The sequence below is a fragment of the Triturus cristatus genome, chromosome 1_1 (genome assembly GCF_964204655.1).
Source record: "Triturus cristatus chromosome 1_1, aTriCri1.1, whole genome shotgun sequence".
Classification (NCBI taxonomy): Eukaryota; Metazoa; Chordata; class Amphibia; order Caudata; family Salamandridae; genus Triturus; species Triturus cristatus.
Genome location: NC_140579.1, coordinates 104657341 through 104680859, shown reverse-complemented (window position 1 = coordinate 104680859; position 23519 = coordinate 104657341). Strand labels below are relative to the sequence as shown.

At 49.5% G+C, this 23519-nt stretch overlaps 1 protein-coding gene across 2 annotated transcripts in view; it reads right to left on the bottom strand.

Annotated features, from left to right (window-relative positions):
- The window catches only part of LOC146869650 (DNA topoisomerase 2-alpha-like), a 163499-nt gene extending 141572 nt beyond the window's left edge, over positions 1 to 21927 (bottom strand). For both annotated transcript variants that reach the window (XM_085609488.1, XM_085609504.1), the window contains exon 1: positions 21756 to 21927. In XM_085609488.1, the coding sequence (XP_085465614.1) occupies positions 21756 to 21788 (33 nt within the window). In that variant the 5' untranslated portion in view covers positions 21789 to 21927. The remainder of the gene's footprint in view (positions 1 to 21755) is intronic.
- Between the last annotated feature and the right edge of the window lie 1592 nt (positions 21928 to 23519).

Below are 23519 nucleotides of genomic sequence, written 5' to 3'. Positions count from 1 at the left end.
TGGCAGTTGGAGCTGGCAGTTGGCACCTGACTGGTGAAGAGAGAGCAGCAGAAACCTGAAGGAGGAAGGAGTGAGGCAGCAGGGGTGGAAACTTGTGCCTGGAGTGGGGTCCATAAACCCACCCGTGATACTAGTCCCTACTGACTGAGCCCAGCCTGGAGCCCTGTGTGGGAAGAAGCAAGAAAAACCATCTTAAGGACCTGGACAGCAGGAACAGGCCTTAGAAGTCAAGAAAGCAAGTACCTGACCTGTTTACTGGTTTCCCTGGAGCCGGACGTCGAGTAGCCTGGAGACCTGGAGCCCGAGGTGGAGAAGCGGCGCTGACTGGAAAAGCAGACGTTGTACCCAGAGCCGCCAGAGATCGAGAAAGGGCACCGACGGAGGTCGTGAGGAGTCCCAGAGGTCGAGGAGGAAGTCACCCAAGGTCGAGTAAGCGGCGTCAACGGGGGAGTGAAGTCCGCCCTCCGGAGTCGCCGGAGACCGAGGTGAAGTGTGCCGGAGGTCGGGAGTGGAGATCGCACTCCGGAGTCGCCGGAACCTGAGAGAATCGTGCCGGAGGTCGGGAGTGGAGGTCGCACTCCGGAGTCGCCGGAAACCTGAGGAGAGGAGCACCGGAGGTCGGGAGTGGAGATCGCACTCCGGAGCCGCCGGAAGTCGACAGTCAAGGCCGGCCGACGTCATCGAACCTGAGGTCGCCATCGGACCGGAGCCGCCTGAAGTCGACATCAAGCCAAGATTGCCCGACGTCATCGAATCGGAGGTCGAGGTCGAGCCGAGGCCGCCGACATCGATCCGGAACCGCCTGCCGGCGTCGTCAAGAACTGACATTGTGCCGAGGCCGCCGACATTGAACCGGAACCGCCTCACGGCGTCGACACGACTCCAGCGGCGTCGGAGCTTCAGAAAAAGGGCAGTAAGTGGAATAGAGGGCGCCAAAGGCCCTGTGGAATCCTAAGAGACTACTCTAGGGGTTAGAGAGGTGCTGGAACCAGCTGGACTGTGCCAGGGGTGAGCTGAGACTAATTTAGAGGGGTTGTGTAGAGTGAGAGAGCCAGGTCTCTGGTATTCCCCCCTTGATCTACCTCAGTTTAGGCCTCAGCCTTGTCCAAGCCAGGGAGTAGACACCCTCAAGCCTTCCACATCCCCACAAGCTGTGCCTGGGCCAAATCAGCCCATAGGAATTCAAATGTGATCTGATTCTATGAGTGTCACTGTCAGCTTTTAATTATTTACTGGGGGCACTGTATTTATTGTATTTAACCTATTTATTGCTTCACTGTATTTATTGGTCCACAGTATTTATTGATGCACAATATTTATTGGTTTACAGTATTTATTGCCTCAGAATATTTAATTGCCTGTATGTTTTGCACTTATATTTATGCCTTACTTATTTAAGATCACCCTCATTTATTGAATCATTAAGACAGTATTTATTTGACCTGCACTATTTAAAAAGCTTGTATATTGTGATTGTGTATTATTTATCTAATCAGCAACTAAGAGAAAAAGAAGATAAAGAAAGATTTTCATAATTTTTACGGTGTAGAGTCGTTTTTGGAACGGATGCACGCATGGTTATTGTATGGGTATGTCGTATGCTTAGCACGGTGCCTGATTCCTGACCACTCGAGCCAAGCTACCACTGTATGTCCCTGGAAATACTCCGTTACCACCAACCCTTACCGGTGTGGGAGTGGGGTATTTCCAACACCTATAGAGCCAACATTCTCCCCAGGCATAATATTGTCTGAAGGTGATGGATTTTCCGGTATTTCTACTTGAGTCTGTCAATCTAGTTCATCCATCACTGCCGCATCAGACAATGGGTTGAACCTATTAGAGACTGACCCCAGTCTATATGATCTTGATAGCGGGGCTTCCACTCTACTTCGTGGCCCCTGACGCGGTACTTTTGCCTGGTCCCTGTAGAAAAAATTTAGAGGGAGCATTTTAATAGTCGGCCCACTGTCAAAAGCCACATAACTATAACCCAACAGGTCTTTTACCAGCTCTCGGTGCCTAAAATTGACAATGACACAATCTCCAGCAAACTTCTTTTTTGAGGGACCAATCCAAGCTACCCTCCTTGCCATGAGAATATGCGTTCTCCACTGCTTAGATTCCTTCACGTTATTATGCAACCAGTGACTGACCTTATTTATCAAGGAAACTGTAGATTCTTCTCTTTCCCCATTTTGGGCCGGAACCCCTGCTAAAACTATTGTGTGGGGGCAACATGCCGGGGGCAAATCTAGCGTCTGGAGGCCCGGGGAGCTCAGCACCTGGGCATTATGAGAACCGGTGGCTGCTATCTGGGCTTTTGTACTAGCCTCTTGTTGGGAGACTCACAGGAGTCTGAACAGGGTGTGTGTCACTATCATCGCTCACGTTGCGATCAGCCCTCTGCTTTGACCCTGCTCGTCCCGGGTGAGATACAATCTCTTGCCCATCCGGTATCGTAATTTGTTGGGGGACTGGGAGAACGCATTTATCCATCTCCAACAGCCTATTGACCTTTTCCTCGATTTTCTTTATATCTTCCACCAAGGGGGCCAAGTGTTTAAGGAAAAGGGCTTCCAACTTGGATTCAAGTGTTTTCAATATCTCCTGCGACCAATCCATTCTGTTTACAGGGGAGTTGGAATGACATTGTGAACAAGCTGGCCTATTGTTTTCATCCTCGACTATTATAGGGTCTATTCTGGAACCACCTTTTTTTGCATTTGTATCATTTTTATTTTTGCTTGTCCCCTTTTTTTGTGGCCTGGTTGAGGACTTCAAACTCTCAATAGTGGCACTTTCTGGGGGGGGTCTGGCGCTATTAAGGCTTTTTTTGATCGGGTAACTACTACCCTTTCTTTCTCCACTAAAGCGTTAAGATCCCTCTCACCCCCGGGAGTAATCGCATTCTGTTCTTGGGCATCCACCTGAACACCCCCAGGTCCGCTAACCTCCATTTCTACCGCGGGGCCCACCACTAGCGGTAGCTCGTCATCCCCGTCGCTTTGCCTATTTGTGTAAACTTGTGCTAATGTAGAGCCCTGGGTTTTACTCAGCAAGGACGGACCCTGACCTGCCGATGTGCTCACTCCAGGTGTGACACATTCCGCTATTGTCCCCAACGAAGAGCGTTTATGTGCCAGCAAGGAATCAAGGGACAATCTACGCTCCGTCAACTGTATCTCATGTGTCAACAGCGATTCCGCACGTGTAATGAATGCATCTAGTGTGCCCTTAACTCCCGTCCCAGCTCTAATTGGTGTTTTTCTGGTTTTCCCCATGTTCTCAAAATGACGGTTGAGGCTGACCCAGAAGAGAAAGTCCACAGAGTGTTAGCTTGCCCACTACAGTGAGAGATTGCCCTACGCTGGTGACACACAGGCGATGGCTGCAGTGAGGTATGACAAAACAAGACAAAGTGTTGTGCCCCGAGCTGTGGTGCTTCACACAACTGACAGTGTTGAATCTACACACCCCTCCCAGACTTATCTTAACGTTCTCGGAAGTCTTTCAGTGACAGAGGAACGATGACCAGCTTGAACAAGCGAGCCAAAAGGGATGGCCCGGCCCAGCCTCCTCCGGCCTCGGACGGCCGCAGACGGCCCCGCCCTTGTCCCGGGCTTCTCCCGGCGCCGCCCGCGCGCGTCCCGCGAGGCGGGAGACCAGTTTGGAATTTAAGCGCCACTGAGCGCGAGCTGGCGGTGTACGGCGTCCGGCCGCTAAGGCTCCTGGGTAGTGTAGTCTCCCCACACAGCGGCCGCGCCCTCAGGTGTCACGGGGCTGCAGGCGGCGGGGGAGACCGGCGATGAGCCCAGGGATTCTGTAACCACTCGGCCAGGAACCACAAGAACCAACAAAGCAGGTAATTTCCCCGCGCTTCTCACAGGGATATTGACGAGGCTCCCGCTCGGCCGAAGACCAGTTTCGAATTTAAGCGCCACTGAGCGCGAGCTGGCGGTGTACGGCGTCCGGCCGCTAAGGCTCCTGGGTAGTGTAGTCTCCCCACACAGCGGCCGCGCCCTCAGGTGTCACGGGGCTGCAGGCGGCGGGGGAGACCGGCGATGAGCCCAGGGATTCTGTAACCACTCGGCCAGGAACCACAAGAACCAACAAAGCAGGTAATTTCCCCGCGCTTCTCACAGGGATATTGACGAGGCTCCCGCTCGGCCGAAGACCAGTTTCGAATTTAAGCGCCACTGAGCGCGAGCTGGCGGTGTACGGCGTCCGGCCGCTAAGGCTCCTGGGTAGTGTAGTCTCCCCACACAGCGGCCGCGCCCTCAGGTGTCACGGGGCTGCAGGCGGCGGGGGAGACCTGCGATGAGCCCAGGGATTCTGTAACCACTCGGCCAGGAACCACAAGAACCAACAAAGCAGGTAATTTCCCCGCGCTTCTCACAGGGATATTGACGAGGCTCCCGCTCGGCCGAAGACCAGTTTCGAATTTAAGCGCCACTGAGCGCGAGCTGGCGGTGTACGGCGTCCGGCCGCTAAGGCTCCTGGGTAGTGTAGTCTCCCCACACAGCGGCCGCGCCCTCAGGTGTCACGGGGCTGCAGGCGGCGGGGGAGACCGGCGATGAGCCCAGGGATTCTGTAACCACTCGGCCAGGAACCACAAGAACCAACAAAGCAGGTAATTTCCCCGCGCTTCTCACAGGGATATTGACGAGGCTCCCGCTCGGCCGAAGACCAGTTTCGAATTTAAGCGCCACTGAGCGCGAGCTGGCGGTGTACGGCGTCCGGCCGCTAAGGCTCCTGGGTAGTGTAGTCTCCCCACACAGCGGCCGCGCCCTCAGGTGTCACGGGGCTGCAGGCGGCGGGGGAGACCGGCGATGAGCCCAGGGATTCTGTAACCACTCGGCCAGGAACCACAAGAACCAACAAAGCAGGTAATTTCCCCGCGCTTCTCACAGGGATATTGACGAGGCTCCCGCTCGGCCGAAGACCAGTTTCGAATTTAAGCGCCACTGAGCGCGAGCTGGCGGTGTACGGCGTCCGGCCGCTAAGGCTCCTGGGTAGTGTAGTCTCCCCACACAGCGGCCGCGCCCTCAGGTGTCACGGGGCTGCAGGCGGCGGGGGAGACCGGCGATGAGCCCAGGGATTCTGTAACCACTCGGCCAGGAACCACAAGAACCAACAAAGCATGTAATTTCCCCGCGCTTCTCACAGGGATATTGACGAGGCTCCCGCTCGGCCGAAGACCAGTTTCGAATTTAAGCGCCACTGAGCGCGAGCTGGCGGTGTACGGCGTCCAGCCGCTAAGGCTCCTGGGTAGTGTAGTCTCCCCACACAGCGGCCGCGCCCTCAGGTGTCACGGGGCTGCAGGCGGCGGGGGAGACCGGCGATGAGCCCAGGGATTCTGTAACTACTCGGCCAGGAACCACAAGAACCAACAAAGCAGGTAATTTCCCCGCGCTTCTCTGAACAGGGATTAAAAAAGTTTCCCTATCAGACAACTAGATACCGGCGATTGTGCAGTTTGGCAGTGAATGAAGTGTTTGGTCAATCCAGATATGATTCAATTAGTATTAACATCTTGGTCCGAGAGAGACCGCTTTATTTTGGCTAAATCTCTGAATTACGTTACTTGGTTTTTTAGGTCGAAGGACCATCCGGTCTGCCGAAGGCAGAACCGGAAGTCCGGAGATTTAATGTCTTGGAGAAGAGGGGCTTGAACCCGCCCCTCTTCTCTCCTCTTCTCCATTGGCTGGCCTCTCCAATGCTGGCCAGCCATTGGAGAAGAGGTTCGACTCGCAAAACAGGCCCCGTCTGTGAGAAAGTGCCATCTTTCTTGCATGGTATGCCCCCACTTTTTGCTAAATTGCTGAATGTACTTTGATTGAGTGTACCCTGGGTTCCTGCCAATCAGGTGCCCAGGGCCTATGTTCCTTCCTTAAACCACACAAACTCCAAATTGACAAACCCTAGCCACATGTCAGCCCCTAGTAAATGGTACCCTAGGTACCCAGGGCCTTGTGGCCAGGGAAGGCCTCTAAGGGCTGCAGCACTCATTGTGCCACCCTCAGAGGCCCTGTACCCTTACACACACACACACTGCCTTTGCAGGCTGAATGTCTGGGTGCAGGACAAAACAAAGAGTCAACATGGCACACATCACTGTGTGCCATGCCCATCACCTACACTGCCAAGGCATATGTCAGCCACCCCTCTAGCTGGGTGCATTACGCCTATGGTGTGGGCACAGGAGCAGGAGCCCTGTGCCCCTACAGTACCCAGGTCCATTCCTGGGCGCTGTAAGTGCAGTGCTGTCATTTAAGAGTACATGGTGCTGAGAGCTCGTCAAATACGAGCTCCACAGCACCATAATGGCAACACTGAAGCCTGGGAAGTTTGGTATCAAACTTCTCAGCACATTGAACCCACACTGATGCCAGTATGGGATTTAATGTACTAAGCACCCCAGAGGGCATCTTAGAGATGCCCCCTTACAGCTAACTTAAAATCCACGTCTGCTCTGAGGCTGCCCAGGCTGCCACACAGCAGACACGTTGCTGGACCCCTGGGTGGGAGAGCTCCTGCTCTCCCGGGCCTGCAACAATGCACATCCTGGGTGAGGTGAGAAATCTCCTCCCCCAGGCCGAGCAAAGGGAAGCTTCAAAGGCATGCCGCCATTTGGAGTTTCCCCAGGCCACTGCAACCCCCCACTCTGGCAGGAAGCTTGGCCGGAAACCCCATACAAGGACAGGGGATGTGCCAGCCTGCCAACCCCACCCCTCAGGTGGGGGAGGCGAGGTGAAGCACATCTCCGGGCTCTCGCCATCTTGAAGATGGGAGGCCCTACCCTATCAGGATTAGGCTACTGCCCCCCTCCCACAGGAGAGAGGCAGGATAGGGGGTGTACCCACCCCAGGACAAGGACCCATTGGTCCCTGGCCTTCACCTACCTGTAACGCCCCTAAATCTAGTATTTAGGGGCACCCTGAACCTTCCTTCCTCAGATTCCAGATAGAAAACTACAAGAAGAGCAAGAAGAACAAGGACCTGCCCAGCAGCTGCTAAAAAGAGAAGACACCAACTGCTTTGGCCCCAGCCCTACCGGCCTGTCGACTCTCGAACCTGCACCAGCGCGGCATCTCTCGTGGCCAGCAACCTCACCAACCCCGGAGGACCTGGCTACCTTTTGGCTCTAAGCCCCTGGGACTCCCATGAGTAGAGGCTCTACTCAAGAAACCTATTTTTAACCCCTGGCAGCAGCCCGGAACCGCGGACCCAACACACTCTGCACCAGCCAAGCCTGGCCAGTGCCGGAGTGGACAAAGACCCTGAGGACGACCCCACGGCGACTGTGACCCCGAGTCCGGCACCCAGGGACCCCCCTCGACATTCCAGAAGAAGCCTGCAGCCTCAGAACAGAGTGCCACCCCAACCGCGATCAACCAGAGGGTAAGATTTCCGACATCAAAAGGCACCCCTGCACCCGGCGCCCTGTGCCCAATCCCGGGGTACCCACCTAACCTACAACTACCCAACTTACCTCTCAAAGTGGTGGTGGCACCTGAAGCATCCTTGTCCCCGAGCTTGCAGCCTTTTTCCAAACCGGAACATCCCCATTGATTTCCATTGAGCGCCCGAAGGCTCAAAAGCACCCTGCACCCAGCCGCCCGAGTGGCCCTGGCAGTGCCCTCTCTACACTAACCTACTTCCCCACTTGCCCTGAGTAAGTGACCAGGAGCCCAGCTCCCACAGCCGCGTGGCTTGCCAGACAGCAGCCACCAACCAAGGCCCCCCTATCCCTCATAACATTGGGCCTAACTCTCTCTGCACCCGGCCGTCCTGAAACCGCTGAGGGTGAACCAACTGTACCTACCTGACACTGGGGGACCCCTGAGTCCATGCCCGGAATTTCAACACTACCAGTCGAGTACTTACCCTTAAACCGCTAACTTCATTTTCCTCATAGGGTAACATTGACTGGCTTTTTCTTCAAAAATCTTCTAAGTGTGAACTTTTCAAAACTACAAATATTCACCAAAAATCAGCCAAGTGACAAAAACGAATTTGCTCACCTGCTCCTAGGTGAGCGCCCAGTGCTGGATCTTGGTGCCCAGCCCTGACTCTGAAAAGTGTCCACAACTATACTTACCTCTAACTCATTTTTCTCCCATAGGAAACCATTGTCTGCTTTTCTGTGAAATTTCTTCTAAGTGTCTACTTTTGCAAATTTGAAATATTCTTTTAAAATCGTACCATTTCTGCAAACAAAATTACTTACCTGTTTTTGATAAGGACCCCAGTCCTGGGTCTAGGTACCCAGTCCTGGATTACTAAAGTAACGATAAAGTACTCTACCTGCAATTTGAATTTCTTGCCATAGAGATCCATTGAATGTTTTCCTTGAAATATTTTCTAAGTGCTAACTTTTGAAATAGCTAAATATTATTTAAAAATCATTACAGTTATTAAGTCGACTTTCATCACTTGATTCTGAATACTGACCAGGGCTAGACCTGGAATTCCAAAAGTAATCTGAAAAGTAATTTATTACAAATAACCTGAATTTACCATTGAGCTCAATGCATTGTTATGTTTAGGAAATAGGATTGTTTATTGCAACTAACTGACTGTTTACACAAATTTATTGCCTAAGACAAAAGTATTTATATTCAACCTCTCATTCTGAGAAAGTATATTTTTATCCCCTTTGTGGTTCTAAAAATAAAACAAGCATATATTTTATATATATAAACCATTGGCCTAGAGTTCAGTTATTGAGTGTGTGAAACCATTTGCTGACTGAGTGTGTACAATAAATGCTTTACACTGTCCTCTGGTACTGCCTTACTGCTCGACCAAGCTACCACTTTTGAGAGTAAGGTCATACCTAACTTTGACCTCTATCAGCCTCTGGGGGACTGTGGACTCTGTACACCCTGTACCTATTAGGGAACAGTATATACAGAGCCACTTTCTCACACCGTCCTTTTCGGATTCGGGGGCGTGTTTTTTCGTTGCTTTTCGCTAGGCGTGTTTCTCTCTCCTCCAGCCAATGGCAAGACGAAAAAACACGCCCCCGAATCCGAAAAGGACGGGGCCTGTTTTGCGAGTCGAACCTCTTCTCCAATGGCTGGCCAGCATTGGAGAGGCCAGCCAATGGAGAATAGGAGAGAAGAGGGGCGGGTTCAAGCCCCTCTTCACCAAGACATTAAATCTCCGGACTTCCGGTTCTGCCTTCGGCAGACCGGATAGTCCCTTGACCTAAAAAGAAAAACGCCCCCGAATCCGAAAACACCGCTGCCTTTCTCCGAGGCATTTCTGCTTCGCCTCGGAGAAAGGCAGTGGCGTCTGCACAAAGCGGGTGCTACAGGACATTAAAACCAACAGCTATGAAAAATAGGGATAGGTATCTTTGGTGCCTGAAGTCTGCGGGCAAAAGCAACGCCTGGCATCGTCCGTTTCGCCAGTACAGTGTGTGCTCGCCTGAAAGAGTGAGCCATGCTAGTTCGGCTATAAAATAGTCAATGTTCGCAATTCAGTGCATTCGTTGCATGGCAAGTGGAGTAAATCGGGGATGTTGGTGTTCGCGAGAAGTTAATCCGGGGGGGGGGGGAGGTAGTTCAGACGAGAGGTCGCTCATTGGCCCACTAAAGATTTATTTTTCCATGAGCTGAAACAGATTTTCCAAAGGTCAAGAGCAAAGGGGCTGTGGATCTACCCGCTGCGCCTCAGCTTCTCCAAGCAAACAGAGAATGAAAGCTAAGGCAGGATAAGACACATCTATGCGCGGAGGCAGAGGTGCAGTAGTGATATTAGCAGTGGCTGTGCACCTACACCACGGCATACAATCACGGCATGCCAATCTCAGCTTTCACTACATAACACGTTTATACCTATGCTCAACACGGCTTCAACCGTCAGGATTTACGAATAACTGGCACTTCGATAATTCTGGGTAACAAAGGGCCCTGCACTGAATTAAGAAAACCATCACCAGACTGAAACCCTCGACGGTGGTTCGCGAAACAGCAGGACGCTGCAACAAATAAGCTGTACATCAGCACCATCTGGTGGACACACGAGACACGTGCTGAAAACAGCGACGAAAAGGTTATCTGGCACAATGCAGCATTTCGGCAGAAGAGGAAAAGCATATATCAGACCACCGTTGCAGAGGCATTCCAACACACACAGACACAAACAAAACACGAGTCATACGTTCCTGGAACATCCCACAAAGCTTAGACATCCTTCATACACTGGCAGAGTTGTTACGTTTTCTCCCTGGAAACTACAGTTCTCCATAGCTGGCATATTTCGGATTCAAAAGCTTGAATTATTACCCATCACCAGTCTGGAAGTCTCAGGTTCAGTCTCCAGTTACGTTATACATGGGAGCAAACATTATTAGTATGGAAGACAATAGGTTTAAGTAACACATTCACCTCTTTTGATATAATACAGTCTACATTTCAGCAAATAAGTTGAATGTGCTTCACACTCCACTTCAGCTCAGATTTCATAGCACAAGTTGTAGTAATGTAGTCCACGCTGTATGATTAGGTTCAAGTAGGTTTATTGAAATAAGTAACAAGTAGCATAAGACCTATGTATAATAGTCTGTAAGTCTTCATCAGCAGCCCCACCAGGAGCAGCCTGCTAGCTGCTCAGCCCCACCCACCAACTGTCATCACTGACACCAGTCACTCCAACATTCCACTCATAGCCCACACACCAACATTCCGCACAGAACACTCACACAGACTGAGCAGCTAGGAACAAGACAACATAGTACATTAAAATACAACATGAGAATACTACATTATCATTTTCCTATAGAATAGTAAAATAATGAAACCCAAAAAAGAAAACTATAAACCCGCCCCTAATCTGTGCTTAGCATAGTGTGCTTCCCGACTAGTATTTTGTCTCTTTTTTAATTGTATCTAGATATATAATACAACATGTAACTTACACCTACAACAAGCGATGACTATTGCCTTTGTCAATGGTTGTTAGTTGCCTAAGATAAATAAGGAACAACTATGGCTTCGTTGTATATAATGTTCAAAATGCTTCAGTTCTGAAAGCATGAGGCTGTGGAAGAACTATAACAAGTCTCTTTGATGTTACATCACAGACAGTGAAGGATGTTCCTGCTGCAGAGTTATGATTTTGTTTCACCCTGATGGCGAGGGCAAACATGGAGAGCCCGATAGCCTCGCCTCAGCATCTACTTTTTAAAACTACTGGTGCTGACCACCGGCAGGACCTGGCCCACTTAAAGCCCTGCGCTTAGTACAGTTATTGGCAGCAGAACACATAGGCCAATCTGTATACTTAAAGCTGAAGAGGTGACCTGCTCAGGGTGTGATCTTTGCGGTGCAGGCTCAATGTAATTGTTAAAAGAGTGTAGCAGGCTGCATTTACTGAAACGCACCATTTGAGAGAGATTAAGCTATTGACCTTGTAAATAACAATGCCGTTGCTTTAAATGTTTTAAAAACAAAAACAAACAAAAATAATGTCATGAGCAATGCCAATAGCTCTAACTTTAACAATGCCGAGACCATTGCATTGTTAGCGTCAGCACTATTTTTTTTTAAAAAAACATTTCCCTGTTTTATTTGTTTTGATATTATTTGTTATCCCCTGATTTTATTCGCTCTGTGATCCTCTTACCCGCACCATAAAAGATTTGTATCATCACCGCTGTTTTGCGGCTCTCGTCACCAGGGGTAGCGTGGGGAACCTTTGGCTGCCATCTTGGCTTGGGAAAAGCCGGGTCCTTGTTGGGCGCCATTTTGGGGGAGTAGGCGGGAAGTCCAGGCATCGACGGGGCATTTAACCCGGGCAGTTGCACGCGTCAGCTGGACAAGCTGACAGCATCTCTACCTGCCTCAGACTCCTATGTGTCAGTGTTAGCGTCAGCACTATTTTTTTAAAAAAAACATTTCCCTATTTTATTTGTTTTGATATTATTTGTTATCCCCTGATTTTATTCGCTCTGTGATCCTCTTACCCGCACCATAAAAGATTTGTATCAAAACCGCTGTTTTGCGGCTCTCGTCACCAGGGGTAGCGTGGGGAACCTTGGCTGCCATCTTGGCTTGGGAAAAGCCGGGTCTTTGTTGGGCGCCATTTTGGGGGAGTAGGCGGGAAGTCCAGGCATCGACGGGGCATTTAACCCAGCCATTTGCACGCGCAGCGGTGACGCGCAGTGGTGCGCGCCTTCCCTGCGCCGGAGTCGCGCCCGAGTCCTGCCCGTCTGCGCTCGTCCGCGCCTCGGCAGGGCCTGGCCCCGCCGTTGATTAACCATGCTCACGGCGATTAATCTACGCAGTTACAGAAATAGGGTGAGTGCATGTATGCATAGAGATCTTGATCCCCTCTCCGGTCCCGTGCAATGTGCTGGGTGTAGATTTGAGCTTCCTACGCCCATGCCCATTAGGGCCCTACAGCCCCCGCATAGCATCGCGCCCTCTGTAACTTGTCCTCCGCTCTCGCACCGCCCACTTACGTTTAAAATATTACACCTCAATGTGAGATCCCTAGTATGTCATCACCTTGATGTCTTTAATTTACTCACCGATGAGAAACCAGACATACTGTTTCTAACAGAAACTTGGTTACATGATAATGCCACAGCGGCGATTAACCTTGCCTTGCCTACGGACTATATTATGCATACTGTACACCGCAATTCGAGAGGTGGAGGAATTGCGGTCGCGGTTAAGGCATGCTATCCCTGTCTGTGGAAGGCATTAAGTATAGTTGGTTGTGAAAGCGCACACTTTGCTATCTCAATGACCTCCCAGTTTACTTTTTCTGGACTGGTCATTTACAGACCTCCTGGTCCTGACGATGCCTTTCGCTCAGCTCTTCCAGAGGTGGTCTCCTCCTTAGCACTTAGATCAGCTAATTTTAGCATAATAGGTGATCTTAATCTTCATATGGATGCTCCTCAATCCTCTGCGGTGTGCAGTTTTCTTACAGATCTTGAGGCATTAGGATTACATCAGCTAATAGGCGGTCCTACTCATGTAGGGGGGACATACTTTGGACCCCTTCCTGACGAATCTGGACAGCGCTAAAGCATTGCCGCCTAAACCAATAAGCTGGACAGATCATTATCTGATTGATATCCGGATTACTTTGACTGCTGCCCCTTTTAGAAATACTGCACAAGTCGTTTTCAAACGACCATGGAGGAACCTGAACGCGGCGGATTTTCACCAGCTTTTACTATTACATCCTTTGGAGCTCCGCACAGATGTTTCCTCCGGATATGAATACTTTTGTACCTGGTTGACCCAGGCCTTAGACACCCTTATACCAGCAGGCTGGAGTAAGACCAGACCTGGCCATTCTAGCCCATGGTACAACGAATCTCTCAGGCTCCTTAAGGTTGCCTGCAAAAGGGCTGAAAGAGCTTGGCGCAAGGCATATGATCCTATTCTTAAACAGGGTTATCAGGCCAGTATCAAGCTATACCATCGAGCTATCTGCAAAGCACGAGCTTCCTTCTACTCCTCGGAATTTAAGAACTGTACTAACCCCACCAAACTTATCTTTAAGGTTCTTAAAGATCTAACTAACAGGAAAGCCCTTGCATTGGGGAATGGTTCTCAGGCCTATTGCGAAGAACTAGCTACATTTTTTGTGGAAAAAGTAGATGCGATCTACAGATCCTTCCCTCCCCCTACTATACCCACAAACATCGTGGAACCTATGAATGCTATCGCCAGTCCACTGCTAGTGCTCCCTGTACCTTCTCAGGAAGAATTTGATTCCCTAGTGGGGAGGGTCAAATCGGGTTCTCCAATGGACCCCCTGAGACCTGCCCAATTTAGGGAATCTGCAGAGATCTGTCTCCCGCTTCTCCATACTCTAATTAACCTGTCTGAGCACTGGGATGGTGCCTACTCAATGGAAGCAAGCCATAGTTATGCCAATTTTGAAAAAGGCCACATTAGATCCAGCTAAACCAGAACACTACCGGCCCATATCGTTGCTTCCATGGGCCACCAAAATCACTGAGGCACATGTTAATAACATTCTATCTGGCCACCTCTTACAAACAGGCGCTCTCCACCGTTCCCAGAATGGCTTCAGAGCAGGACATAGCACTGAGACAGCACTGGTGGCTATGGTCAAGCAACTTCGAAAATTGTTAGACTCTAGACAGACGGCGGCACTGATCCTTTTGGATCTTAGTGCCGCTTTTGATACTGTTTCCCATCATATTCTGCTCCAGAGACTTAGAGAAGCCGGAGTGGAAGGCACCGCTCTGGATTGGTTTCGATCATTCTTGGCCGAGCGCACTTTTAAAGTGTGCATTCCCCCCTATGAGTCCTCATCCCGCCCTATTTCCCAAGGTGTTCCACAGGGTTCGGCGCTTAGCCCGACCCTGTTCAACTTGTATGTGAGACCGTTGATGGAGGTTGCCGATAAATGGGGTTTAACCATAGTGTCATATGCTGACGACACTCAGTTAGCGGTCGCACTTAATGGGAATACGGCGCTGGACGCTTCCAACTTTCAAAGAGCCCTCAGGGAGGTGGCAGGCTGGATGACCGATAATCGTCTCCAACTCAATGCCACTAAAACTGAAGTCTTGGTGCTGGGCAAAGACACTCACCTCTGGGGAGACAACTGGTGGCCATCGGAGCTAGGTCCAGCCCCTACACCGGTAACTCAGGTGAAGAATCTCGGGGTTCTGCTTGACGCCAATCTATCATTTACCCCCCACACAAAGAAAGTGGCGGGCACCTGTTTTGGCGTTCTCCAAAGTTTCAGGCCCATTTTTAAATTCTTCGATGCCCCCACCAGGCAACTTATAGTGCAGGCTACCATTCTTTCTAGATTGGATTATGCCAGTGGTCTTCTACTGGGCACCAACCAAGCAGAGCTTACACGCCTTCAGCGTGTGCAAAATGCGGCCGCCCGTATGCTGATTGGTTTGCCCAAGTTCTGCTCAGTCAGACGCGCTGTTTCCAGTCTTCATTGGTTACCCGTTAGGCAGAGAATAGAATTCAAAGTATTGTGCCTGACTTTTAAAATTTTGAAGCTTGCTTCCCCTCCAATTCTAGCCCAGACTATATCTTTTTATACTCCTGCCAGAACACTTCGCTCAATGGGTCAATTTCTGGCTAAGGTTCCCCGCTTTAAAAAAGCCAGAATGGGCGGCCGCTCATTTGGTGTTCTAGCAGCTGGCCTCTGGAACACACTGCCTGTCAGTATCCGGTCTATCTCAGACTTGTTCCTTTTTAGAAAAGCTGTGAAAACATTCTTGTTTCCTTTGGTTTAGTGTCTTTGGCTGGTATGATACATCTACTGTTGTGTTGCTTGTTCTTTGTAGCGCCGGGACGCCGCTTGGCTGGGGCATCTGTGCGCTTTATAAATACAAAATAACATAACAAAATAACATAACATAATACATCATCGTGAAATAAGGCCATCACTTTTTTACGAGTAGTACCTAATGTTTGTTGCAGGCGGAGTTAGTATGCCACAAAATTATTTCCAACTGTAAGCAGAACGGTTATGAAAGGTGCATTTCGAACAACACCGTTTAGTGCATTCAAACTGAACGCACTAACTAAAAGAGTTAAAACCAAAACAGTCAGTCTTGAAAGGTAAAATGTCAAACATTTCACGACCAGGTATTTGCACCTGCGCCAACTACCACCACTCACTGTGGTAAACATTACTGAACTATCAACGACCACCAGGTGTGCCATTACAGTCTCGTCGGCGCTATACAAATGCAAATATAATTAATGAGTCAACAACTACTGCTCGAGCCTCAGCCAGCACAAGACCATCAATAATACCCACAGATAAGGAGCTGAAAACGGTGGCAACTGATTACGCCAACTTGCACTCTTCATCTATCCTATTAGGTTGGCGCCGATGGTCTTTTATTTACCTACTCCAGGTGGTTGAGGGGAACAAAACAATTCAGGGTTATACTTCAATATATACATGCCTAAAGGACCACAGACTCCGAACTTCCGTTTTGTCGACTTATTAGAAGGCCAAAAACAATTGGATGTAGACACAACAAAGAATCAAATTATATAGGTATAGAAAGATCAATACAGAGCCGAGTCTACGAATATAGGTTATACGACCCAAAAGGCATAAGATAATAAACATAATCACAGGGAAACTCCACGATGCGTGGAGAAGGGAACAAGAGGCGCGGGGTTCTAGGAGCTAGCAGCCTCCACTACTGTTTACCACAAAAAGAGCTGCTCCTAGCATAGCGACCCTGTTGAAGTTACAAAAACTTTGTGAGTGAAGGCATCTCACAAAAAGTGACGGACTGGTCTCACACACCACCTGGTGTCATGCTTCATCATTGACCAGTCCACGCCCTCTAAAACCTTCGTTTGATAGAGGGATGCACTTCTAAACTACTAAGTGAGGGCCCGTGGGAATGTGAGTGAGGATAAAAATCATTATAGTTATTTTAAAACTATTTTAATGTGGCTAATAACTATATGATACTAAAATCAATAGACGGTGTATGGGGAATTTATTGTCTCCTAGCCGTCGTGAGAGTGGTCAACATGTTTCTGCAGTGTTTGCCCAAGTGGGTCCAGGGTATTCATCAGGACCCAAGTATAAAGATGGGGGCTCCGTTCTTACCAACTGGTGGCAAGAAGATACCACTGTGCGGGTGTGGCATAGGCCACAGTCCACTTCATAAACGGCTGCAAAATATCAAACCTAGATAAAAAAGTGCAATAAATGATATACATTATTGTAACGATAAACTCGGGTCATGGGAACGTAAATCTATACATTTTATGAAACAACACATGCATTGGTTCATTAAAGGTGAGTGACTACTTGTGTGACATGTGGCACTCTGTGTGTACACAGTTACAGAAAATTGTTTGAGTGAGAAGACTCACTTTCCTTACCCTAAATGCAACAACTACTTTCCCCATGGGGGGAGGGGAGAGGGAAAACTCCTGTTCTCTGCTCTGAAAGGGAAAAGATATATAGACCACATTCTGCGTGAATGGAGGTTTTGGAGATGGAGGGAAAGCCTCCACATACAGACACATACACAACTGCAATCATGCATTACAGGATCAAAAAAATCCAGAAGTTATCTGTCAGCTCCATCACACTCTTACTGCCTCAGGAAAGTTTTCTTCGTGCGTCCTATGCGGCTGCTCCCGGTCCTCCCGAATGTTAGAGTGAGGGAGTGGTGCTGTCGAATTTATAGTGCGATCCGATTCACTAAATGGTGGTAACAAGGTGTGTAATTGGCGAAAAATGCCTGCCGCATAAGATAATAAACTCCAAAATCAGAATGCAACAAAGAATAGATGCAGAGTCCTTATTCCCTTTTCATTAAGAGCAAACAAAAGCTTTCCCTACACTATTCTAAATGGAGACCCTACCTAATTCCCTTCCATAATTTCCTAAAGGTGTCAGCACGTGTTGACTTCCTAAGAAGCCCTCGCGTCAAATGGGTCGATTAGCTTAAGGCTTTGGAGCTTGCTCCAAGATGCTCCTTCTCCTCCGAAAGCTATCAGAAGTCTGGTCTCACTGTCCCTGCGCATCATACAAAAAATGCGGTTCGACATAATACGTCATCAGAAAATTTCCATTGCAACTTTGTCAATGTGGTGATTTTCCAGCTAGGGGTATGATGAACCTTCTTTGTTCGGATGGCCTTGGTTCCCAGATAGGCCAGTCATGGAAGGCATCCTCCCTTCTCACCTTTCAGCCATCTTCAAAGACATTCCAGGTATCTCCTTCAATCTGAAAATAATTGGTTTGCATTCCGGCACCTGCAGTACGATGAGAACTGTTTTTCGAACACAACATGCATTTAATTATTGATTTCCTCGAGAGACCAAGGACATGTGAAACTATAAACACTGCTTCTTTGGGCCTGAACTAAACAATTACTTTATATTAATATAGTATTCTGCACCTTATACATTCAGGACTTACAATACATATATGGTCCTACTTAAATGTATCCACTATACTTCTTGTTAAATGATTCCACTAAATACATCTCAATTATAAAACATTGCAAACGACAAGAATACAAGTGTGTTAATAGTGCACCCATACAATATAGAGTGCTGAAAACGCTCTATCACCAACATTCCCCGTCACCCCACTATCAGCTCATAAAAAGCTCGACATCTAGACTAACGAGCTCCCAGCTTCCCATAGTGCAAGGGAAGTCAATTGGAGTCTTAGCCAATGGTGAATAAAAGATCTGATCCAACGGCCCACTGAAGACCCAGAAGCGAAAGCGACAAAATATTCTAGAAGATTGCAAGTAATAGCAAAGGAAAGACTCAGCCCATGTAGGCACCCCAAAACCAACGCACTACCCGCCAGAAAAATTAAGGTTCCACCGCAGCCATGCACGCCCCACCACACCATCCCCCCTACAACAGCCTTCTAGGCAGAGAAGCATCTACCACTAGTCTGGGCCACAGATATGCCGTTCCCACTCAAGTCTCACATGCACAGATATATGCATCTTACGTCGCAGTCTCTCCTGCACAGACATATGCATCTTACGTCGCAGTCTCACATGCACAGACATGCATCTTACGTCGCAGTCTCTCCTGCATAGACATATGCATCTTACGTTGCAGACTCTCCTGCACAGACATATGCATCTTACGTTGCAGACTCTCCTGCACAGACATATGCATCTTACGTCGCATACTCTCCTGCACAGACATATGCATCTTACGTCGCAGACTCTCCTGCAAAGACATATGCATCTTACGTTGCAGACTCTCCTGCACAGACATATGCATCTTACGTTGCAGACTCTCCTGCACAGACATATGCATCTTGCGTTGCAGTCTCTCCTGCACAGACATATGCATCTTACGAGGGCTACCTCGCAAGAAATCTGCACGGACTCTCACTGTGAAAGTTTGGCATCCTTTTTCGTGGGGAAGGTGCAGACAATCTATCGAGGATTTATACCATCTGTCTTCGGGGATGCTCTTAGTGATATGAAGGTCCCGGTGTCCGAAACTCTGTCCATCCTGCCGGCTATGTCTAACGAGGTATTTGACACTCTGAGCCTTAAAATTAAATCTGGCTCCCCCTTAGACCCATTGAAGCCGGAGTTCCTTATTCGTCTCCCGCCTCTCTGTCGTGAACCCATTTTGGACGTGATTAATCTTTCCCTCAGTGAGGGCGTGGTCCCGCCATCCTGGAAGCAAGCTGTGGTCAGCCCTATTCTGAAGAAATCCAACTCTGACCCCTTGCTCCCGGAGAATTACCGGCCCATCTCCCTCCTGCCTTGGACCGCCAAGGTCACTGAGGCACACGTGAATTCCATCTTGTCTGCCCACCTCTCTCGTAATAACATTCTTGACGAGAGTCAAAATGGTTTTCGCGCCCAACACAGCACTGAAACTGCTTTGCTCTTCATGACCGAGCATTTGCGGTCAGTGCTGGATGCGGGGCAGACTGCGGCACTCCTATTGTTAGACCTGAGCGCCGCGTTTGACACGGTGTCTCATGACATTCTGATGCGGCGCTTGGAGGAAGTGGGTATTGGGGGGGGAAGGCTCTTCAGTGGTTCCGCTCCTTCCTCTCGGACCGGTTTTTCAAAGTAGCCATTCCACCTGGCCAGTCCTCTTTCCATTCTTTGGAACTGGGAGTCCCTCAAGGTTCTGCTTTAAGCCCCACATTGTTCAACTTGTATGTGAAACCGTTGGCCGCTGTCGTCAGGCAATGTGGCCTTACCATGACATCGTATGCCGACGACACGCAGCTGGCGGTGACACTCAGTGGGGACCCTGAGGTGACTGCGCCCAGGTTCCGTGCAGGACTTATAGTTGTGGCTAGCTGGATGCGTAGCAACTGCCTACAGCTTAATGCTAAGAAAACCGAGGTCCTGGTTGTGGGGAAGCAGGCGGAACTTTGGGGAGACCAGTGGTGGCCTTCTGAACTCGGGGTGTCCCCCATTCCAGCGGCCGAAGTTAAAAATCTGGGGGTGTGGCTGGATTCCAATCTTTCTTATACCAGCCATACAAAGAAGACAGCAGCTACCTGTTTTGGTATTCTGCGAGGGCTGAGGTCAGTCCTCAAATTCTTTGAGCCCCCCACTCGGCAACTGGTGGTTCAGGCCTCTATTCTTTCCCGGCTGGACTACGGGAGTGCCTTGCTTCTTGGAGTCAACCAGGCTGAGGCTACTAGGCTTCAGAGGGTGCAGAACGCTGCTGCACGGGCCATTGTTGGCCTCCCGAGACGAGGCTCTGTCTCTGCTGTTCTGACCTCCCTTCACTGGCTTCTGGTCAGACAGAGAATCAAATTTAAGGCTCTCTGTCTGACATTTAAGATCCTGAAGCTTTCCTCTCCCCCTGCTTTGGCGGGCCTTATTTCTCCTTACGTCCCCACGCGGTCTCTCAGGTCTGAATCTTACCATCTGGCGACTAAGCCTAGGTTCAGGCTGAGTAGGATGGGAGGACGCTCTTTTCGTGTTCTGGCGGCTGATCTATGGAATTCCCTTCCTTTACATATTCGCGCCCTAAACAGCCTGACTCTTTTTAGACGCGCCATTAAAACACATCTGTTTGCCCCTGCTATCTGATTTCTCTTTTCTTGGCCTTGACCTGTTGTGTTGTGTACCTGATCAGGCGCCAGGACGCCCCTTCGCTGGGGCAGCTGTGCGCCTAATAAAAGTGAATAACATAACATAACGTCGCAGTCTCACATGCACAGACATATGCATCTTACGTCGCAGCCTCTCCTGCACAGACATATGCATCTTACGTCGCAGTCTCTCCTGCACAGACATATGCATCTTACGTCGCAGTCTCTCCTGCACAGACATATGCATCTTACGTCGCAAACTCTCCTGCACAGACATATGCATCTTACGTCGCAAACTCTCCTGCACAGACATATGCATCTTACGTCGCAGACTCTCCTGCACAGACATATGCATCTTACGTCGCAGACTCTCCTGCACAGACATATGCATCTTACGTTGCAGACTCTCCTGCACAGACATATGCATCTTACGTTGCAGACTCTCCTGCACAGACATATGCACCCCCATGCCGCAGACTCCTGCACACACAACCCACGCCGCAACCTCTCTTGCACAGACATGTACCCCCACGCCGCAACCTCTCTTGCACAGACATGCATCTCACACCTGCAGACATGCATCTCGTAACGTGGTCTCAAGCAGATAAGATAATCTCCCACTGCCTCAGACATCCCTCCGAACCTCATCTGCTAAGCCATGCGTCTCCCACTGCAGTCACATCCGCAGAAACACGCATGACCTTACCTCGCCACAAAACTCACTCCAATAACACCGCTGTCACGAGAAAACGAAGCTAGATTTCTTGAACCATAACGGCCAAACGCCCCGCTCGTTGAGGTGACCCGCCACCTCTCTCAGGAGTAGACATGCACGGGGACAATAGACAGACTGAAGCCACGGTTTACGTTCGAATCGTCTCAGGTTAGACGTGGACCCTCTCGCCCAAACGTCAGTGGCAGACACGATCAGCACGCTCCGCCAAAGTCACTGCCTCACACAGCCCCAAGCTGAACCCCCACAAAGAACACTTTCAAGCATATGATGACGCCAAAGTCACTACCCCCCTTAAAGTCTCATTTTTCAGGAGAACGTCTCCCCTGCTCGCCAACCCTAACTCGCCCAGAAGATGCTGCCCCCTGAAGAAGATTCCCTCCATAATAACCGAGGAGATCAGCACTCAAAACTCGTGTGTAATCCGTTCCCCGAGCTTATTTGAACTACGACTCACCCGCAGGGGCACGGACTCGATAGATTTCTCCATGGCGCGAACAAATGATGGAAAACACACGCAAAAACGATGAAGCCGGGGGCGGAGAGGAGCAGATGCACAGACACCTAGAGAATGCTGATGACAGCCGACCGATGAATGAAGCAGGGAAGCCCGCTTTCAAAACTTTCAAACTACGACCCGCCCCTCTCGGCCCACAGCCAATAGGCTACGACCTCATGGAGAAAACAACCAATCGATGCAGGTTTTAAGATGCAAAATGGCCAATCCGCTACCAAGCAGTGACCAGGAAGTGAGAGGCGGATGAATTTTCAGTTGGTTCCCGAGGATTTTTTTTCCAAATTGTAACCACTCAGGAGCAGGCTGAATACGGTGAACAAGTGCGGGAGCGAATGAAAAGTGAGACGTTTTTTCTATGATTGTCTTTTAAATGCTGGAAATTGATGACAGCCGCGTGACCGGGAACATAAAGAAGGGACTAGCAAAGTCTAATTGTTTTTGGTACTTTTAAATTTCCAGTTGATGGTTCAGCCTAAACATGGTTGTATTGTTTCCATCGCTTGCCTTTTTAGCTTTATACTTTCCAATAAAAGACACAAAATGTCGAAAAGTAGATACCGTAAAATCTTTCATAGAATGCAATTTGTTTAAAACGGAAATGTCCAGTGTATTTTCATTCTATTACAGGACCGGAGGCTTCGTATTATGCTTCTCTTTCTATTTATTGCTACTCAGAGCAGCCAATGAAAACTTTTCTTATGCAACACAACTACATTTCCCATGATGCATATACCACATCACTTCCTGCAGAGCCCCATAAGAGCCAGTAACACCGGAACCAGTCCTCTTTCTTTGCAGCGCACGCAGACAGTTAAGTTGAGAGCTCCGATTTCTAACTTGATTTTACTATTGATTGTTACTATTGATAATGCTTATATTCATTGTGACAGCCGTTGTTGTGTAGCGGTAGCCCTGATTTCAACCCTCGGGTTGGGCGATATGAGTAACGCGCTGCGGCACTTAATGGTCCCCGCAGAGTGCGCGGTGGTGTTGGGGCATAGCGGACGGCGAGCGGTCCGAGGCGCGAAAGCGCGCAGGTTTAAAGTTCCAAGTTAGGCGCGGCGCTCGACCGCATCGAATGCACAGCGTGAGCGCTTTTTTCGTTCCAGCACACGGTACCGCCCCGCCTTCGGCGGGTACAGTATTTGTAGTTTGTGGGCGCTAAGGCTTCCCTTGTATGCCGATGACGCCGGGAGACTGGTAGTTTTGGTTTCGGTAGCGTTCCCACGTGCGTAGGATTTGGGCTACGCACGTCGAAACAACCCGTATTTGGTGGTTTTGCTTTCACTTTTCGTCAGTTAGGCTGCGTTTTCCTTCAGTGAGCACTGCTGACGCTTGGCTGGCTGCAAAAACGACCTGGGCCCGGAGGGAGCACACCTCCTTGGATCTTATTCTTGCTCTTTGGCTCCACTACGCCCTGAGGGCTGCAATAATTGGTATACAGATGCTGCTGAGAAGCTAGGTACCGGTGCTGTTGTGCAGTGGGTTGGCTCCCCTTTTGGATTATCCCTCCTTGCTGTTGCCTTATGAGCAAATACGTTTACAAGTTTGGTTCCAGTATGGAAAATTGGGTGCATTATCAGGAGGATGATACCTTGTATGAGGAGGAGGTCGGGAGACCTGCCATTGAGGATAATATTGTTGAGGCCCTGGACGCTTCGGTGCAGGAGTCAATCAACAAGGCCCTGGAGAAGGCAGTTCCGG